The sequence below is a fragment of the Aotus nancymaae genome, unplaced genomic scaffold (assembly GCF_030222135.1).
Source record: "Aotus nancymaae isolate 86718 unplaced genomic scaffold, 86718_ANA_hifiasm-v0.15.2.pri h1tg000016l, whole genome shotgun sequence".
NCBI lineage: Eukaryota > Metazoa > Chordata > Mammalia > Primates > Aotidae > Aotus > Aotus nancymaae.
In genome coordinates this window covers 36,183,803-36,201,734 of record NW_026988428.1, presented here as the reverse complement: position 1 = coordinate 36,201,734, position 17,932 = coordinate 36,183,803, and the positions used below count along the sequence as shown (strand labels likewise).

Sequence of the window (17,932 nt, the reverse complement as noted above, 5' to 3'; positions counted from 1 at the left end):
GGTTTTCAATAAACTTGCCAAGCTCATTTCACAGGGACTCTGGCCTCTCCTTCCGGATCACATTGGGGCTGGGGTAGCTGCCTCTTAGACTCCACCAGATCACAACTTGCCCAGCTGAGGAGGGGCAGAGACTGGTGTCCTGGGCACAGGGGAGGCACTGAGGAAAGAGGGCCCAGGCCCTTCCCTGGAGGGTCTCACAGTTCTGCAGGGCATAGGAGAGGTAGCAAAGGCGCCAAAAACAAGTGCCAGCCAGCCCACTGCCTACTTCCCCCCACCACTGGGAGTAGCCTTGTGCTCACAGGCACCCTCCCCTGACCAAAGTGAGCCCTTCCATCTATTGTTCCCCAGGTCTCACCCAACCTCCGTTCCTCCAGGATCCTTATAGGTCCTTCCTGGTCTTTCTGTCCCCAGTCTTGTCTCCATCCAACTCATTCATCACGATGCTGTTAGAAAGGCCTTTCTCACATAAAAAACTGACTGTGATTCCCCCCTGCTCATATCCCTCAGTAGCTCCCCACTGCCTTCCAGAAATAGCCCAAGCTCCTTAACACGACATACAAGCCCTGTGTGATCTGCCCGTAGACTCCCACCCCCAGCCATCCCCTCCATACAGCTCACTTCCCGCCTCTCATCTTTTTATCTATTCATCCAACAAACATTTGATAAGTGCCTACCACATACCAGGCATGATACTGGGAAAATGATAATGGACAAAATTCAATCCCGGCCCTCGAAGAGCTTACTGTCCTGTCTGATAGATGGACAAGTGCACAGGCACTTGACTCAACATGCCAAGCACTGTATTAAGAGTAGAACTCATGCTGTACTACACAGACAAGACGCCTAGCCCAGACTTGGGGCATCATTAAATGCTTCCTGAAGGATGTCATGTCCCAGCAGAGATGCGAAGGATGGTGAATTAGCCATATTAAGAAGGAAGAAGTGTCCTAAGCAGAGGCAACAGCATGTGCAAAAACCAAGACACTGGAGAGAGCAGAAGTCTGAGGATTTGCCTGGAGTTGAAACGGACCATGACAATACTACAGAGTGCAAAACATAGCATCAGGTGGGGACAGGAGTCAGCCAGGGCACAGTCATGAACAGCACCCTGGGCACAGCTCCACTGGGACACAAGTCTCATAGTGGGAATGGTTTGCTGGTCGGCCTCACTCAAAGTCAGTTCTTCCAAGGGAGCAGGAAGCACATCTCTCATGTTTATATGTTCTGCATTGCCAAGACCCCTGCCAGCACCCTGAGGACCTACAGGTTGCCCTGCTCACAGCCTCAGGCCTTGCCTGATGGTGGGTCCACCAGCCACCGGCCCTCCTGTTTCCAGGGGCTCATGACGTTCCACCTTATCTTCTATATGCAAAGTCACACACACCTCTTGGGAACAATTTTAATATTTGAAATTTAAAAAGTCATCGATGGGCCCATAACAAAAAGGAGTAGACAAAGGAGATTCAATAACTCGAAGACAGATCAGTAGAAATTTTCCAATCTGAAGAATAAAGAGAAAATAAGATTTAAAAAGTTTTTTTAAGCTAGAGAAAAATAACACATTACATATAGGAGAATTACAGTTCAAATTATCACAGATTTCTCATCAGAAACCATGAAAGACAGAAGACAGGGGCACATCACCTTTAAAGTGCCAGGGGCTGGGGTGGGGAAGAACTGTAAACACAGAATTCTATAGCCAGCTAAAGTATCCTTCAGAAGCAAAGGCAAAAAGAAAACAAAACCTACAAAGAAACAAAAGACATTTCAGATGAAAAAAAACTAAGAGAATTTGCCAACTGCAGACTTGCTCTAAAAGGAAACAGTATCAGAGGGAAACATAATTTTTGGGAATGAAGGAAGAACAACAGAAATTCTAAATATCTGGGTAAATATAAAATGTATTTTTGTTTCTTTTATATTCTTTAAAATACATATGACTATTGAAAATAAAAACGGGAACTATTGGTGGGGTTTTAATTTATATAGATGAACTATCTATGATGACTATCACATAAAGGGAGGAAGGTCAATGTAAGTGATAAAATATTACCTCTAAGTAGACTGTGAAAGAGTAGATTACGTACATTGTATCTCTAGAGTAGCCACTAAAATGTAATGCAAAGAGATATACTCAAAAATCAATAGAGGTCAGGCAAGGTGGCTCATGCCGGTAGTCCAACACTGTAGGAGGCTGAGGCAGGAGGATCACTTGAGCACAGAAGTTCAAAACCAGCCTAGGTAATATGAGGAGACCCTGTCTCTGCAAAACAATAATAATAAATAATAATTAATAAATAAGTGTTTTAAGTCATAGAAAAAAGAAAAAATCTTAATATCTAAATAATCCAAAGATAAAAAGGAAGAAATAGAGAAACAAACGTCAGAAGGGCCAAAAAGAAAGCAAATAATAAAATCACAGACCTTAAATAAAACAATATGAATAATTACATAGAACATAAATGGTCAAAACACAATGTCAGGGATAAAAATCTTTCTTTTACCCATTTAGCTTTAGTGCTTGGAGTCTGTGAATTAAACTGACAAAAGAAAGATTAACAGAAGGAAAGTTTAATGGCTACTGTCTCTGTCTTTGGTAATTTATGTCACTATTAACCTCATTTAATTGACATTATAGAGCACACCACGCCAAACAGAAAAATATACATTCTTTTCAAGTGACAACAGGGAACATTCACCCTGATAGATCTTGAAAATTATGTAGCCAGTCCTGCCTGAGTAGCTCTGTATCTACTAAGTATGCACTGAATGTACAGTTTTAAACTTTCCCACAAAGAAGAATTCAGACCTATGTATTTTCACTGGTGAATTCTATCAAACATTTAAGGAAGAATTCAACCCAGACTCTTTCAGAAAACATAAGAGGAGGGAAAAGCTCTCAATTCCTTTTGAGACCAGCATTACCCTGATACCAAAACCAAGTGACATTATAAGAAAAGAAAGCTTCATGAACAGAAATGAAAAAGATCCTCAGCAAGGTATTAGTAAAGCAAGCACGGTAACAAATGAAAGGACAATACGACACAATCAATGAGAGTTTAGCCTGGGAATGCAAGGCTGGTTCAACTTTCAAAAGTCTATTAATGTAATTTATGATATCAACAGACTAAATAGGAGAAGCAATATAATTATCTTGATAGAGGCAGAAAAAGCATTTGAAAAAATTTAACATCCACTCTTGGCTTAAAAAAGACAACTCTCAGCAAACTAGAAATTGAAGGGAATCATTTCCAATAATACCATTTAATTCCAAAGGATGCATACTTAGGCATAAAACTTTAAAAAGTATATGAGGATCTGTATGCTGAAAACCACAAAACATTAATGAAAGAAATCAAAGAATATTTAAATAAATGGAGACATATACTGTGCTCATGAACTGGAAGACTCAATATTATTAATATGTCAGTTCTCTCCCAAAGATGGCATGGGGGGGAACTACAGACCAGGGCACAGGCAGACCTGAGTTCAGTCCCAGGTCTTCCACTTACTGGCTGTGTGACCAAAGGTAATGAGAGGTAACAATAATACCTAACATATATTGAACTGAGTAGTGTTCCAAGTAATTCTCATAGGTTAACTCATTTTATCCTTTCAATAGCCTTAGGTGGTAGGAACTTTTATTATTTTCCATTTGACAGATGACAAAACTGAGGCTCAGAGCAGTTAAATAAGTGGTGAAACAGAGGAGCTCTGACTCCTGAGCTCAGGCTCACCACCACCGTGCTGTTCTGCCCGTCATGTCATCTCAATACGCTTCTTGCCTCATTTGTAAAATGGAAAAATACATCCTACCTCAAAGAGTTGTGGGGATGACACGCAATGGCAATCCAAGGTGCTTAGCACTGAACCTGGCACACGGTGGGGGCTCGATTGCTTCAGTTTGGTGGTGGGCTTGGTGTCTGTTTATCAATGAACAGTAGCTTTGTCAGCAGTTCAGCCACTCCAGAACCAACCACAGGTGGATGCAGGAGCATCAGGGACTGTCTCCAGCTTCCAAAGCTCTGGAAACCAGAGCCAGCCACAGGCAGATCCCTGGCCTTTTCTGCTTCTGCCACAACTGAACTGCTGCCAGGCTAGTTGTGGGAATTTGCTGCCCTCTTCTGGCCACCAACTTCGGACAAGAAGGCACAGGAGATGTTCAAAGCAGGCTACCAGCAGGATTGGCTTGTGCGATACGGCGAGGGGAGGAGGGAACTTAGAGTCTTGTGAAACCGTTTTGTTTTCCTCCAAATTTGTAATTAGGACACAAACATACAAACAATAAATAACAGCTTTTAAAAAGAAGTCCATGTCCTTTCTCACCAACCCAACACAGCCGTTTTCACTGTGCTGTGCTGTTTGTCTCCATGGGTGTTCAGAAAACCATAGCCTTTAAAGCAGGAAAGAGCCAGGGAGGGGGCTTAGCCCTGCGGCTTTAAACTGCGTGCACTCTTCAGGGCTCAAGGTCCGGGGCTTCCCACAAGCTGTCATTTTCTGCCAAACCTCAAATATCTAAAGTATCCGAGATATCCATTCATTTATACATTCATCAAACAACAATATTTACTAAGCACTTACTGTATTCCAAGCACCGTTCTAGGTGAACAAAATAAACAAAACAGATAAAATCTCTGCTCCCAGGGAGTTTACTTTGCGGTGAGGGGAGAAACAGACAATAATCCATAAATAGAATAAATAAGTAAATTCTGGAGTGTGTATCAGAGCAAGATAAGCCGGATGGAGAGTGCCCTGGGGTGGAGAGTGGGTTGCCATTTTTTTTAAAGAGTCAGAGAGATGGTATTGAGGAAAAGCCCTGCAGGAGGTGATGGGCAAGCCACATGGATGAGAGGAGAGCATTTGGGCGGAAGGGACAGCAGGGCACAGGCCCTGAGTCAGGAGTGTACCCCGTCCTGATGCTCCAGGAGCACAGGGAGACCAGTGACAAACGCCACAATATGGACAGGCAGTGCAGGGCCCTATTGCCATCGTTGGAACTCCAAGTGAAATGGGGAGTTTGGGCATTTGAACAGGGGAGTGACATGATCCAACTTATGTTTTATGGGGCTCACTCTTCTGTGTTGAGAATGGAGATGGGAGGCCAGGGGCAAACAGGAAGACCAGCATGTCAATCTTATCTATTCTATAACTAAATAAGTAGATACACAGCTTTATATAGCTGTTCTCCTCCTAGGATTTAGGAAGATGGCTCTACTGCCAAAAAGAAAAGAAAAAATTTCAAAATCATTCATGCACTCCAATAGGAAGGCATGCAGACAGAGTTCAGGAGGAGAGTGGTTTCTTGGAGTTCCTGTGGAGCAGGCCAGGGAGCAGCTGTGTCAGCTGTGCACAGAACCCTACCATGACACACTGGAGAACGTCAAGTGGCTCCGGCCTCCCTTCTCTCACTCAGGATTTCTGAATCATGCCCAAGTCCTGTGAAAGCCAAAGAGAGGTAAAGATGGCTAGGAAGATCCTTCAATAGCTGCATTTCAGCACCAGCAGTGGCATAGCCTTGGATGCATAATAAAAGTGTGGCCAGCAGAGGCAAAGAGCGGTGCCCAACTTAAACCAGCTGTGCAGGCCTTGTCCATGGGCAGCCCATCAGGATTGACTGAGGAGGACCAGCCCGCTAGAAGAGATAGGAAGACAACCCACAAGAGCCCAGGCAGACACAAACACAAAACTGGGAGGATAGACAGGCAGCCCTAAGGACAGTCAGTGCAGGACGGGGGAAGGTGCCAGTGCCCTCCTGTCTTTGGACAAATTCAGGAAGTCTTCCTAAAAGCAGGGGATTTTAGCACAGTAGAAAAAGCAGAAGGGAAGGGAGGCAGTGGGCCTCTGGGATGGGGGAGAGCCAGCTGCCCCAGGTAGCATCCCAGCTCAGTCAAAAAGCACTGCCTGAAGGTAGGGCTGAGGTGGGAGCAGGGAGGCCTCTGAGAAAACCCGAGAGTCTGTACTCTGGAGTGGGGCAGATCACAGGGGGTCTCAGATGTTGCCTGGGGCTCCAGGGTAGGGTAAAGAACTTCTCTCCCCAAGTAGTTCTTGAAGGCTTTCTGAAAAAAGCAGCCTCTTGGGAGCACTTTACGGCTGGGTTGTGGACTCTTGAGATTTCTGGAACTGGATGGGGCCTTCAAAAGGTGCCGGGAACAAGAGGGGACAGGGCTAAGGGAGGTGATGAGTGACAGCCCTTAGGACAAGAGGGTGTGGAAGAGGATAATTGGGGTTACCTGGAGAGCCCCAGAGAGGGCATTTATGAGACAGAGGGAGGAGAAATCACAGCCTCCCTCTAATGAGCTTACAAAGGCTTCCTGGAAGAGGCAGCTGTTCTCAGACATTCCAGGCCAAGGTGTGACAGGGAGAAGGTTGATGGAAGGGAGCGGGATGTGATGGGGCACAGGCGAACGAGGGCACAGTGAATGAGGATGAGACACTGAAAGGAGATGGGGCTTCCAGCCCCACAAAGATCCTGACTCTCAGGGCAACGACTTGGGTTCCACTGAGCAGAGTGTTTGAGTGATGGCTAGAGAGGCTACATGCTCTCTGAGTCCCCCTGGGTAGGACCATAAGCAAAGGCCCAGGTCTTTTCAGGACAGCTGTGCCAGATCCACCTGCCCTGACTTGCTCACTGCCCCTGGAACACCTGGGACCAGACCAGTGAGGAATCAGCTCCCCTCGACACTTTGCTCTCAGCCCAGTTCCTCCAATCTGAAGCTCCACCTGGACAGCATCCGGGGTAGCCTCCCAAGCCCTGGGCTCAGCACTGCCATCAGCAGTGATGCAAGCTTCACCCAGCACACATGAGCAGGGTGGGCAGGGTGGGCCGTTGCAGGGGCTTGTACCCTTGGGCTGCATAGACCTGATGGTCCTGGAGAGGTATCTTAGTTCTGGAAACAATGGGCTACCCCCAGTCTCCTGAATCCCCTGGCCCACCTTCCCTTCCCAATTTAGGGTGGAGGGTTAGATGGAGTGTGTGTTGGGTCCAAGAGAAAGCAAATGAAACAGGAGCCTCCCTCCAGGACAAAACCTCCTGCCCCCAAGGAGGAACAGAAATGCCTCTGGTCCCATCATCTTTAACACCTGGAGGAGGGCAGAGGCTTAAGGGAGTTGTGGAGAGGGGGAGGTATTTATGGACTTTCAGGCCCCTCCACCTCCCACGCTCAGGACTCCCTCTTGGCCCACACCACACCAGCTCCAGGTCTACACAGCAGCCAGTCAGTGAACTCACCGTCCAAATTTATAGCCCCTAGTTATCCCAAGGTTGAGCTCTCTGATCCTTTTGACATTCCTGGTCCCCGGCAACAGGCACTGAGCAGTGGGGGCTGGGGAATCACCATCCCCTGTGGTCTCCCACAGAGCCTCATCTCTGTCCCCAGACTCCACCCAGAATTGTTATACAAGTGAAATCAGACTAAAGAAAACATTAAAAGCAACCTTGAAAGGGTAAAGGAGTCATAAACATGCAGAGGAGGTGAAGACCATGGCAGGGCAAGGAGCAGGCCCTCTCTGCTGGGCAAGGCAGATGGGAATGTTTCTCATGGGAAGCAATAGGCCCTTTCGTTACCCAGAGCCTTCCCGTCCCAACCGCACATTCTCATGTATTATGCATTTCACCCTTGAAACAGCCCTGGAATTTAAGGATGAATCCCACATTACATTTAGGGAAACAGAGGCTCAGAGAAGTTAAGAACTTCCCCAAAGCCATACAGCTAGTAAGGATCCAAACTGGACCTTGAACTAGGTCTTCCAGCTTTGATTCCATTGCCGGGTTGTCAAACCTAGTTGCTTTTCCATGGATGATTATGACCTGGATATATTCTAGGGGCAGCTGGTGAGACCACCTGCTCTTCCCCCACCAGCTGCCAAGCTCTCTCTACCCTGCCCTGAAGAACAATGTGGAATGTGGAGGTGAGACAGGAATCGATCAGCCTGATCCTGGGTGAAGGTCCTGGGGGAGGTCGGCTGGCTGTGGAGATGAGGGCAGATGCAGGACAGAGTGTAGGGCATTTCATGAAGGACTTATGGGAACAGCAGCACAGTGGCAGAGTTTGGTTACGGAAGGCTTCCTGGAGGAGTCACCCTCTGAGGAAGCTCATCAGGTCTTCTTCCTTAAGTTCCTGACACTTGGGTGTCTGACTAACCTCCCTGGGGGCAGACCGACATCCCCAAGGTTTATACTCCGTAAACATTAAAAGAATAGCACTCATTATCCTAATAAGTGGCCCAAGGACACCAGGGAAGCAGAAACCAGAAGGATGGGGTTCCCAGAACCCTAGGAGCCAGAAACCATGGCAACCTCGGACAAGAATAAGCCACCATCCCACTTCCAGCTTTGTGCAATGCGGTCTCCTCTAGGGATGACAATTCTGGGGCTGGCCAACAGAAGGAATACCTCCTGCAGCTGGTGGTCCGGGAAGGGAGACTCACATGACCTCTTTCTTCTTAAAGAGCAACGGAAAGATGCCCACAGCAAATTTACAGCCCCCAGGTTATCCCAAGGTTGAGTTCTCCAATCCTTTTGGCCAAATGGAAGAAAGTGTCTAGAGGGAGTCTCCCTATAATCCACAAGTGGCCATTATTGTGGCCACTGAGAGTTGTGTGGTTTGCACTTTTGCTGGATGAGAAATGAAAGCTCTGGACCAGCGCCTTCTGGGCTGGAATCCAGAAGGTTCTAAGAGACCATCTGCCCCAGCCCTCCATCCTGGCATGGGCACGGTCAGGTGGTCCTGAACCACCTTCCAAGCAATGCTGCCTGGGTGGGGTGGGACTCACCTGACCTGTTGGTCCCTGAAGTGCAGTGATTTACTTGAGAATGTGTCCTCTGTGGAACCAGGCAGAAGGATGCAATGACCGCCCCCCCAGTCTCATCTAACCTACGACCCTACAACCTCTCCCTTGAGACAATGGCCCCTGCCTGCATCCCAAACCCAGCCACCCCCAGGCTGTTGTGCAGTTCAAATCCGTCTCCGAGTGTGGGTTGAGGCCATCTCACAGAGAGACTGTGAGAAAATTAATTACTTAATGTATGTAAACGAGCTTTGAAGATGAAAAGTGCAAACGCAGTATCCTTAATAACATCTTCAAGACTTCACGGAGCCCCAGAGTCGCTGCTGAGCTCACCTTTAAGATGAGTCCGTGGGGAGTTGCTGGCAAACTCCCCAAGCCCATAAACAACATAAAATGGCTTTTCACTCCTTTTATGCAGCCAACCCCAGCTCTCCCCACAAATAAAAGGACCAGGGAGGATCAGAGAGACCAGAAGGATCCTGAGCCTCGCACTCTGCCGCCCGCACCGCCGTCCGCTGCCTCTCAGACTCTGCTCAGCCTCACACCATGTCGTGCCGCTCCTACAGGATCAGCTCAGGATGCGGGGTCACCAGGAACTTCAGCTCCTGCTCAGCTGTGGCCCCCAAAACCGGCAACCGCTGCTGCATCAGCGCCCCCACCTACCGAGGGGTGTCCTGCTACCGGGGGCTGACGGGCTTCGGCAGCCGCAGCCTCTGCAACCTGGGCTCCTGCGGACCCCGCATAGCCGTGGGTGGCTTCCGCGCCGGCTCCTGCGGACGCAGCTTCGGCTACCGCTCCGGGGGCGTGTGCGGGCCCAGCCCCCCATGCATCACCACCGTGTCGGTCAACGAGAGTCTCCTCACGCCCCTAAACCTGGAGATCGACCCCAACGCGCAGTGCGTGAAGCAGGAGGAAAAGGAGCAGATCAAGTGCCTCAACAGCAGGTTCGCGGCCTTCATCGACAAGGTGGGTGAGGCCTGAGACTGTCCAGAGAAGCCCCCAGCCCTGCCCTCCCTCCGGGAGGTCCCAATCTGCTGAGGAGACAGAATGGCTGCGGGTTTGAGGCAGCAGAGGGAATGACCTGCAGACCCACATAGGCGGAAGGGGCAGTTTCCATCATTTAACTCCCGCAGCATTTAATGAGGTCTGGGTGTGGTCTAGACATTGAGCCGGTGGTCCAAAGTGTGTGTATGTGTGTTTGTGCATGTGTATGTGTGTAGCGGTATGTGTGCGTGTATGTGTGTGTGCATGTGTGTGTACGTGTGTGCATATATATGTGTGTAGCGGTATGTGTGCGTGTATGTGTGTTAGTGTGTGTATATGTGAGCGTGTGTATGTGTGTGCATGTGTGTGTGCATGTGAATGTGTGCATGTGTGTGCATGTGTGTGTGCATGTGTATGTATGTAGCGGTATGTATGTGTGTCTGTGTTACTGTGTGTGTGAAAGTGTGTATATGTGAGCATGTGTATGTGTGTACATGCAAGTGTGTGTGCAGGTGTATGTGTGTAGCAGTATGTGTGTGTGTATGTGTGTGTGCATGTGTGTGTACGTGTGTGTGTGCATGTGTGTACGTGTGTGCATGTGTATGTGTGTAGCGGTATGTGTGCGTGTGTTAGTGTGTATATGTGTGTGTATGTGTGTGAGTATATGTGTGTGTGTGCATGTGAGTGTGTGTACCTGTGTGAGCATGTGTGTCTTTCTTGAGCCAAGACGACATAGAACTATCAGAACTGTGTCTGAAAACCCGGACTGGGCAGCAGGTGCTGGAAGAGTGGGAGATAACGGGAAGACCAAAAGGCCTTGTGTCTCCTAGCCAGGCAGCCTGTGAAGGGGCTGGGAATGCCCAGAGCCACACCGCCTCCCCCAAGCCCTTGCTGCATCACTCAGCAGTGTGAGACCCCAGGCAGGTTACTCAGCTGAATAACAGGAGCTGCCTCATCCACTTGTGAGGGTCAATGAGTCCACGCATGAAACATGATGGCAAATAGCCCTCAGTACATGTCAGCTGTTATTATCATTACTTTCCAAGAACGGTGGTGGGTGAAGAGGTGTGACAGTTAGCCAATCCAGGCTTGGCAGCCCCTTCTTGAGGGAGGGCTGGAATGCAGACGGAGAGGTGGCCAGGCTGGCAGGAGGAGGCCTCCTAATGTACCCAGAGCATGGAGAACGCTGCATAGCTGTGAGGCTGCCTCTCAAGGAAGTTTTGTGGTGGGAGGCTGGGAGCCTCCTTCACAGGCTCCTCCTGTGTCCACAGACCTCTAGCAGAGCAGAAGGACCAGGCTTGGGGGCCTAGGATCAGGGTTTAGCGGGCAGAGGCAGTGACCTTCCTGTTTTCACTTTTTCTTCAGTGATCCAAGTTCATCTTCACAGTGAGCGGTTGGGATGGGTATCAGCCTCTCCACTTTTGAGACAGCAACTTGGGGCTGAGGGGGTGTATATGAGCAGCTCAGACATGCTGTGGGGGCAGGCAGAGCATGCCTAGCTCGTGGCAAGACTATCGCTTACCATGAGCTGGCTATTTCACACCTTGGGGTCTCTCCCCATGTGTAACATGGGGTAAAGTCTACATCCCACAGGGCTGTGATAATTGGATGGAATGTAGAGATAGATGATATGGACAGACACAGACATTTGACATGAATGTGTAAATCTTAGCACAGGCCTTGGCACTACGTAGTAAATATTTAATAAGTGTTTGTTGCATAAATGAGTAGGTGAAGGACAACTGGTAATTATAATAATAGTTAAATAGACTGAGCATTTACTGCATGTCAGGGACTGTTCCAAGCACTTGATATGCATTAACTTGTTCAATCTTCACAACAGTGCTAAGATAGGCACTATTCTCCGCTCCATTTTGGAGGGGAGAAAACTGAGCCCCAAGAGGTGAAACAATTTGCCCTTTAAATTATCAAAGCCGGGGCTTGAAGCAGACTTTGGTTAGCCAGGTTGCCTTCCTTCACACCCACAACTGTCTCCCTGGGGATCTGGGAATGGGTCCCTTGAGTTGCAGACACTCAGCTTTATGGCTCAGTCCATTCAGCCAGCACCCAAGGGCAGAGAGAGCTGTGGGGAACCAGGCACCTCCCCGCAGGCTTCCTCTGACCCTCTTCTCTCCGGAATGGCAGGTGCGCTTCCTGGAGCAACAGAACAAGCTGCTGGAGACCAAGTGGCAGTTCTACCAGAACCAGCGCTGCTGCGAGAGCAACCTAGAGCCGCTGTTCAGTGGCTACATTGAGACTCTGCGGCGGGAGGCTGAGTGCGTGGAGGCGGACAGTGGGAGGCTGGCCTCAGAGCTCAACCACGTGCAGGAGGTGCTGGAGGGCTTCAAGAAGAAGTGAGTGCAGCAAGCTGGGGGGACTCAGGGGAAACTCAGAGAGAACGCTGGGAGGCTCTGCCCATAGCCCTCTTCTTTCAGATTCCTCTAGCAGGCTGCCTGAAACCCAGAGCAGGGATCCAGTGGGGCCTAGATTTCTTCAGATTCCTGGGATCCACCTCTAAAACTCTAGAGCTACTTCTGGGGGAGTGAGAAGAGGCAATCCAGTGGGATTCTAGCACTCTCTATGTCCCCTGCCCTTCACAGCTTACCTTTATGACATGGGCTCTGTGATCTCCCTGCCAATGGGACCAGCTCTTTGAGATCTAGGATGCCCAGATGATTTTAGACTTGGGGGAAGGAATGTGCATTCCCGACCCCATCTCAGGCAGAAGGACTGCGGTGGAATGAAGCCAGGCTGGGACAAGGGCTAGCCATGAATAATACACAAAATAGATCCTGGAGGGGCCAAGACAACATCTGGAGGGGATTAATCCCTTTTCAATCCCTGGAAGAACTTGCTCAGGAGTTGGGATGGTATTCAACTCCCATTTCTCAGCTCCAGCCCTTCTCTCTCACACACCCAGGTATGAAGAGGAGGTGGCCCTGAGAGCCACCGCAGAGAACGAGTTTGTGGTTCTAAAGAAGGTGAGGAGCTGGTCATGGAGCAAGGAGGAGGGGGCCCATCGGTGCAAACTCCAGCGAGTGGCAGGGTCACCACGCTGACCGGAGGCACCTTCCTTTGGTCTTCTCTCACATGCACATCCCCTCCTCTCTGTCCCACTGCCAGGACGTGGACTGTGCCTACCTGCGGAAATCAGACCTGGAGGCCAACGTGGAGGCCCTGGTGGAGGAGTCTAGCTTCCTAAGGCGCCTCTATGAAGAGGTGAGGGGGCACCTGCCACCCAGCCAGGATAGGTGGAGGGGTGTTTTGGAGACGAGGGAGCAGCGGGGCAAGGGTACATGTGTGTGCCTATGTTTGCCAATGTGCAATGTAAGTGTGAAAAGAGCTTGCACACACATGCCAGGGGCCCACAATACAGAGGCCACGTCCACGTTCACGTGTGTGAGGAGCATGGAGTGTTCATGTCCTTGGGCTGCTCTGAGTCTGTGACTTCTGCATGTTGGTGTGCTGCGTGTGTGCTGCGTGTGTGAGTGCCAGACTAGACATGGACATGAGAGTGTGCATGTGTGGTGGGGGGCCAGGATGGTTTCGCACATAGGGCATGGTCCTCATTAATGGACTAATCACTCATCCTGGCATCCAAACCCCAGCTCCCCTGCTGGGTGACTTTGGATAAGAACTTTTTCACCCTCTGGGCCTCAGTTTTCCCACTTTTAAGGCAGACACTGTTCCCAGGCGGCCACTACAGCCCCCTTGTTGTTTGTAAGGAGCCTGTGTATGTATGAAGGTGGTGGGAGCAGGAGTCATGTAAGCTTCATGACCAGTGCCCCTCTAGGGAGTAGACATTGCCCCCTGGGGTGGCGCAGCTCAGGGACCAGAAGCAAATGCACTGGCTGTCGGCCCCACAGGAGATCCGCGTTCTCCAAGCTCACATCTCAGACACCTCAGTCATAGTCAAGATGGACAACAGCCGGGACCTGAACATGGACTGCATCGTCGCTGAGATCAAGGCTCAGTATGACGATGTTGCCAGCCGCAGCCGGGCTGAGGCCGAGTCCTGGTACCGCAGCAAGGTGAGTGGCACAGAACACCTGCCTGCTAGACATAGCAGTGGGAGGGATGTGTAGTAGCTATTAAATAGACTTCCTTTTCTGGGGATTCTGATCCCTATGGGTGAGAAGAGAAGGGCTGTCTCTCTGAGGCTGGGGTGGCAGGGCAGGATGGCCACGTGTGGTTGCACAGGCTGAGCACTGCACAACCGCACAACCATCCGTGGTGCCCTGAATGGATGGGAGTTCCCGCCCTGAGCCTCATGAGCATCTCTACTTCCCCAGTGCGAGGAGATGAAGGCCACGGTGATCAGGCACGGGGAGACCCTGCGCCGCACCAAGGAGGAGATCAACGAGCTGAACCGCATGATCCAGAGGCTGACGGCCGAGATTGAGAATGCCAAGTGCCAGGTGGGGTCTCTGGAGGATTCAAATATGCAGCACAGACAGGCTTCAGCACCTGGCCCTAATCAGGCTTCATGGTGTGCCCATGAGGAAGCAGGGACCCAGAGGGAGGGCAGGAGCTCTATCATATCTCACAGCACTCAGGCCATGTCACTGACTTCCAAAGGAAGACCCAGCCCCTTCCGTGGCCACCCTGTGACCACCATCAAGGAGAGATGGTGAAAAGCCCACCCATCTCCTCCCTCATGTTCACAGCCCTATTAGCTACCTGGCCATGGGCCAATCTTCTCTCTAGGACCCTCCTCTCCCTGCCCTAGCTCCATCAGCTTGGGTGAGCCAAGCTGTGCCTTCTCTCTCTCATCCTGACCCTCACATCTCCACCCCGATAGCGTGCCAAGCTGGAGGCCGCTGTGGCCGAGGCAGAGCAGCAGGGTGAGGCGGCCCTCGCCGATGCCCGCTGCAAGCTGGCTGAGCTGGAGGCCGCACTGCAGAAAGCCAAGCAGGACATGGCCTGCCTGCTCAAGGAGTACCAGGAGGTGATGAACTCCAAGCTGGGCCTGGACATCGAGATTGCCACCTACAGGCGCCTCCTGGAGGGCGAGGAACACAGGTGGGGCTAAGAGGACTTTGTGGTGTTTCAGAGGTGGAGGCTGTGGTTCTCCAGGAGTGAATTTCCTTGGGCTAGGTGTGAGCTACAACTCTGACCACAGTTAGTACAACAGCTTCAATAATGATGTTAACTTGTTGAATCCTTCCGTGCTAGACCTGTGCTGAATGCTTCTTTTATAATCCTCGCAATCCAATAAGATAAGTGTGGTTTTTCCCAGCTAAAGATAAAGAAGTAGGCTCGGAATTCAGTGCCTTTATCATAGCTACGCAGTTAATAAGCAGAAAAGCTGGGACCTGCACCCAAGTCTCATGCCTGCCAAATCCATCCTTGTTAAATAGCTTCCTCCTGAAGCTGCTGCGTGGCCTGCCACTCAGGCCTGTGTGTTATAATGATGATGTGCTTCTATATGCATTTAGCTCTTCATCACTCACAAAGCCCTTTCACATTCTGGTGCATCAGATTCAACTCTCCTTCCTGTGAGCTTGATTAGCACCATCCAGGGTAGGCCACCATCACTCAAACTAGGGGCACTATGTGTGTTCATAATCTCACCCACTGCTGCTGAAAGTCAGGAGGCCTTGTCTTCACAGTTAGAACCATCAAAGAAAGAAAGCATTTAGTGCAGATTTCAGGGAGCCCTTCCTGCCTCTCAGAGGTAGACTCTGCACACAGGATGACCCTCTCTTTCTCAAGCAACCATTGGACTCAAGGAATCCAGCTCAGTGTCTGCAACTAACAGAGTTTTCCTTTTCCCTAGGCTGTGTGAAGGTGTGGGCTCCGTGAATGTCTGTGAGTATCTGCCTGAAATTCTCCTAGAAAAATGGCTTTTTTTGGTGGAAAAACTGAACTCGTTGGCCTAACCCATGGAGTCTCGAGTGCTCCCCCAACTGTTTCACCCTCCCCTGGCTCCTCAGTGGGGGCCATGACAGTGTTAGAGAAAGCAGAGCTGAATGCTCGTCACTGGTTTAGGCAGTGAGCTGTCGGCCATGGTCCTGCAGCCTGGCAGCTTTGACCCCCTGGGCCCAGGGCTCCTCACTTCCTTCCTGCCCCAGCCCCCTACATGGACTGTGCATCTGAGAAACAGGGCCTGCATTGTTGACCACCAGCTCCTTGGAGAGGGAGGCAGCTTCTGCCATGCCGGTGCCCTGGGGCCTGTCATAGGGTGGGTGAGATCGCAGCAAGCCGCTCACCCTACCACGTCTCCTCTCTCCACAGGTGTCAGCAGCTCCCGTGGTGGAGTCTCCTGTGGGGGCCTCTCCTACAGCACTACCCCAGGGCGCCAGATCACTTCTGGTCCCTCGGCCATAGGGGGCAGCATCACGGTGATGGCCCCTGACTCCTGTGCCCCCTGCCAGCCTCGCTCCTCCAGCTTCAGCTGCGGGAGCAGCAGGTCGGTCCGCTTTGCGTAGTAGAATCTCGGAGCCAGGGCTTCCTGCCAAGCGCCTGCCTGCCTGCGTCACTGCACTGAATGGCATGTGAATGGAAAATGTGTGCTTGCTTCCAGAATCTTCCGGATGTTCCTACAGAGGGAAAGACCCCTGGGCTGCTCCCCTCTGCCTTCTCATGCTAGGGAGATGCGTCCTAGTTCTTATCCTGGCAGCAGTTTACAGAGGTGTTCCCAGCCCTTCGCTTAACTCCAACTTAGCTCCAAAATACCGGTAGCCAATTTGCATCATTCCACAAGCTCTCAGGGACAAGACAGTCCCCCAGCATGACGAGGGACTGGTTGGCATGGAAACTCCACCTCCTGAGTGGAGGTGCCATCCTAACCATCCAGCCAAGCCACCCACAACCTGAGAATCAGGGAGAAAGTCCCTCTCCAGCAGCCCCTCCTCCTGGCTGGGAAGAATGGTCCCCCAGCAAGCACTTCCCATTCCCGTTTTGCTTCTCTCAGACTGCCTTCCTGCTTCTGGGCTAACCTGTCCCAGCCAGGCTCCCCATGTGGCCTCGCAGCCAAGAGGCCCATTACTGTGGGGCATCCTGTTGCCTACAGCCCCTGGTTAGGGGACTTTGGACAGGTTTGCTATTCAGTGAACTTTTGTACATTTCAAAGTAGACTCCATGGCTGCTCCAGATGCCCCCTTGCTGGGTGCAGGTGGGGAATGTCCAATGCAGAGATACTGGGACAGAGAGTTAGGCCACTTCCTGGGTCTCCCTCTTATGACTGTCTACGGGTGCACTGCCTTCTGGGTTGTCTCAATCTGTGTTTCAATAAATGCCGCTGCGATGCAAGGGTGTGTGGTCTTGTAAACGACAACGTCTCCACAATGTCTCCACTCCCTTCCCGCCCCATCTCCAGTGACCAATGCCAGCCCGGCCCCATGCAGTGTTTCTAGTCACCCCCGTAACTCTGCTGCGTCCTGTCCACTTCCACAGTCTGATTCCACTCGTTCCCCCTCAGTCTGCTCAGGCCTGGACCACAGCCCAGCTCCCCGATGATGACTTCTTTCTCCTCCACCCACCCCGCACACTCCCAGCAGCCAGACTCCATCCCAAACCCACTGCTCTCACCACTTCCTGCCTGGTTCAAGTCACTTGCTCACATGTGTGAGCTTCTTATGCCAAATGCAGGCTCCCTTCATCACCTCCTTCCCCAGCTACTCCTCAGCCCTGTCTGACCCTCTACCCAGCACTCTTCCTCCCAGACATGGAATCCACCCCAAGGAGACAAGTCTACCCTCTGAGGCAGCCCAGAGTCACTCTCTCTCCTACATATCCCTGTGGACACACAGGCCATCCCACATCCCTCCTCCCATTTGCCTTTGCTCAGGGTCCTCCTCTGCTCCCCATGCCTACCACTCTCACCCCCACACCTCCACCCCTCCCCACCCCACCCCCATCACACAGCGTCTGGAACCCTGAGAATCTTTTGTCTCTGTGGATCTGGGCCAGGAATGTCAATGGGTGTGTCTGGAGACTGGATCAAGCTGGAAGTTCCGTGAGGGCAGGAAGTGTCCCCTCCTGGCTCTGACCTTCCACTAAGTCCCAGGATGGGCCTCCAAGAAATGCCAGGCCTGGGATGTGCTGGATGAACGCAGGCAGCTGGTGCAGCAGGAGGTAGAGACATCCAGTCCTCTTGCCCTCAGCTCCAGCTCCCTATTAGCCATCACTGTCATCAGGCAGGCATCTACCAGCCCCA

At 51.0% G+C, this 17,932-nt stretch overlaps 1 protein-coding gene across 2 annotated transcripts; it reads left to right on the top strand.

The window, feature by feature from the left end:
• Window positions 1-9,257: 9,257 nt before the first annotated feature.
• On the top strand, window positions 9,258-17,025 carry LOC105715825 (keratin, type II cuticular Hb5). Of its 2 annotated transcripts, XM_012450250.2 has the most exons (9): window positions 9,258-9,753; window positions 11,917-12,125; window positions 12,692-12,752; window positions 12,895-12,990; window positions 13,638-13,802; window positions 14,064-14,189; window positions 14,573-14,793; window positions 15,551-15,582; window positions 16,009-17,025. In XM_012450250.2, the coding sequence occupies exons 1-9, from the start codon at window positions 9,334-9,336 to the stop codon at window positions 16,200-16,202; spliced, it is 1,524 nt and encodes a 507-aa protein (XP_012305673.1). In that variant the 5' UTR covers window positions 9,258-9,333; the 3' UTR covers window positions 16,203-17,025. The 2 variants fall into 2 exon arrangements, with proteins under 2 accessions (XP_012305673.1, XP_021521744.1); XM_021666069.2 differs by lacking the exons at window positions 9,258-9,753; window positions 11,917-12,125; window positions 12,692-12,752 and adding an exon at window positions 12,441-12,691.
• Window positions 17,026-17,932: the final 907 nt, after the last annotated feature.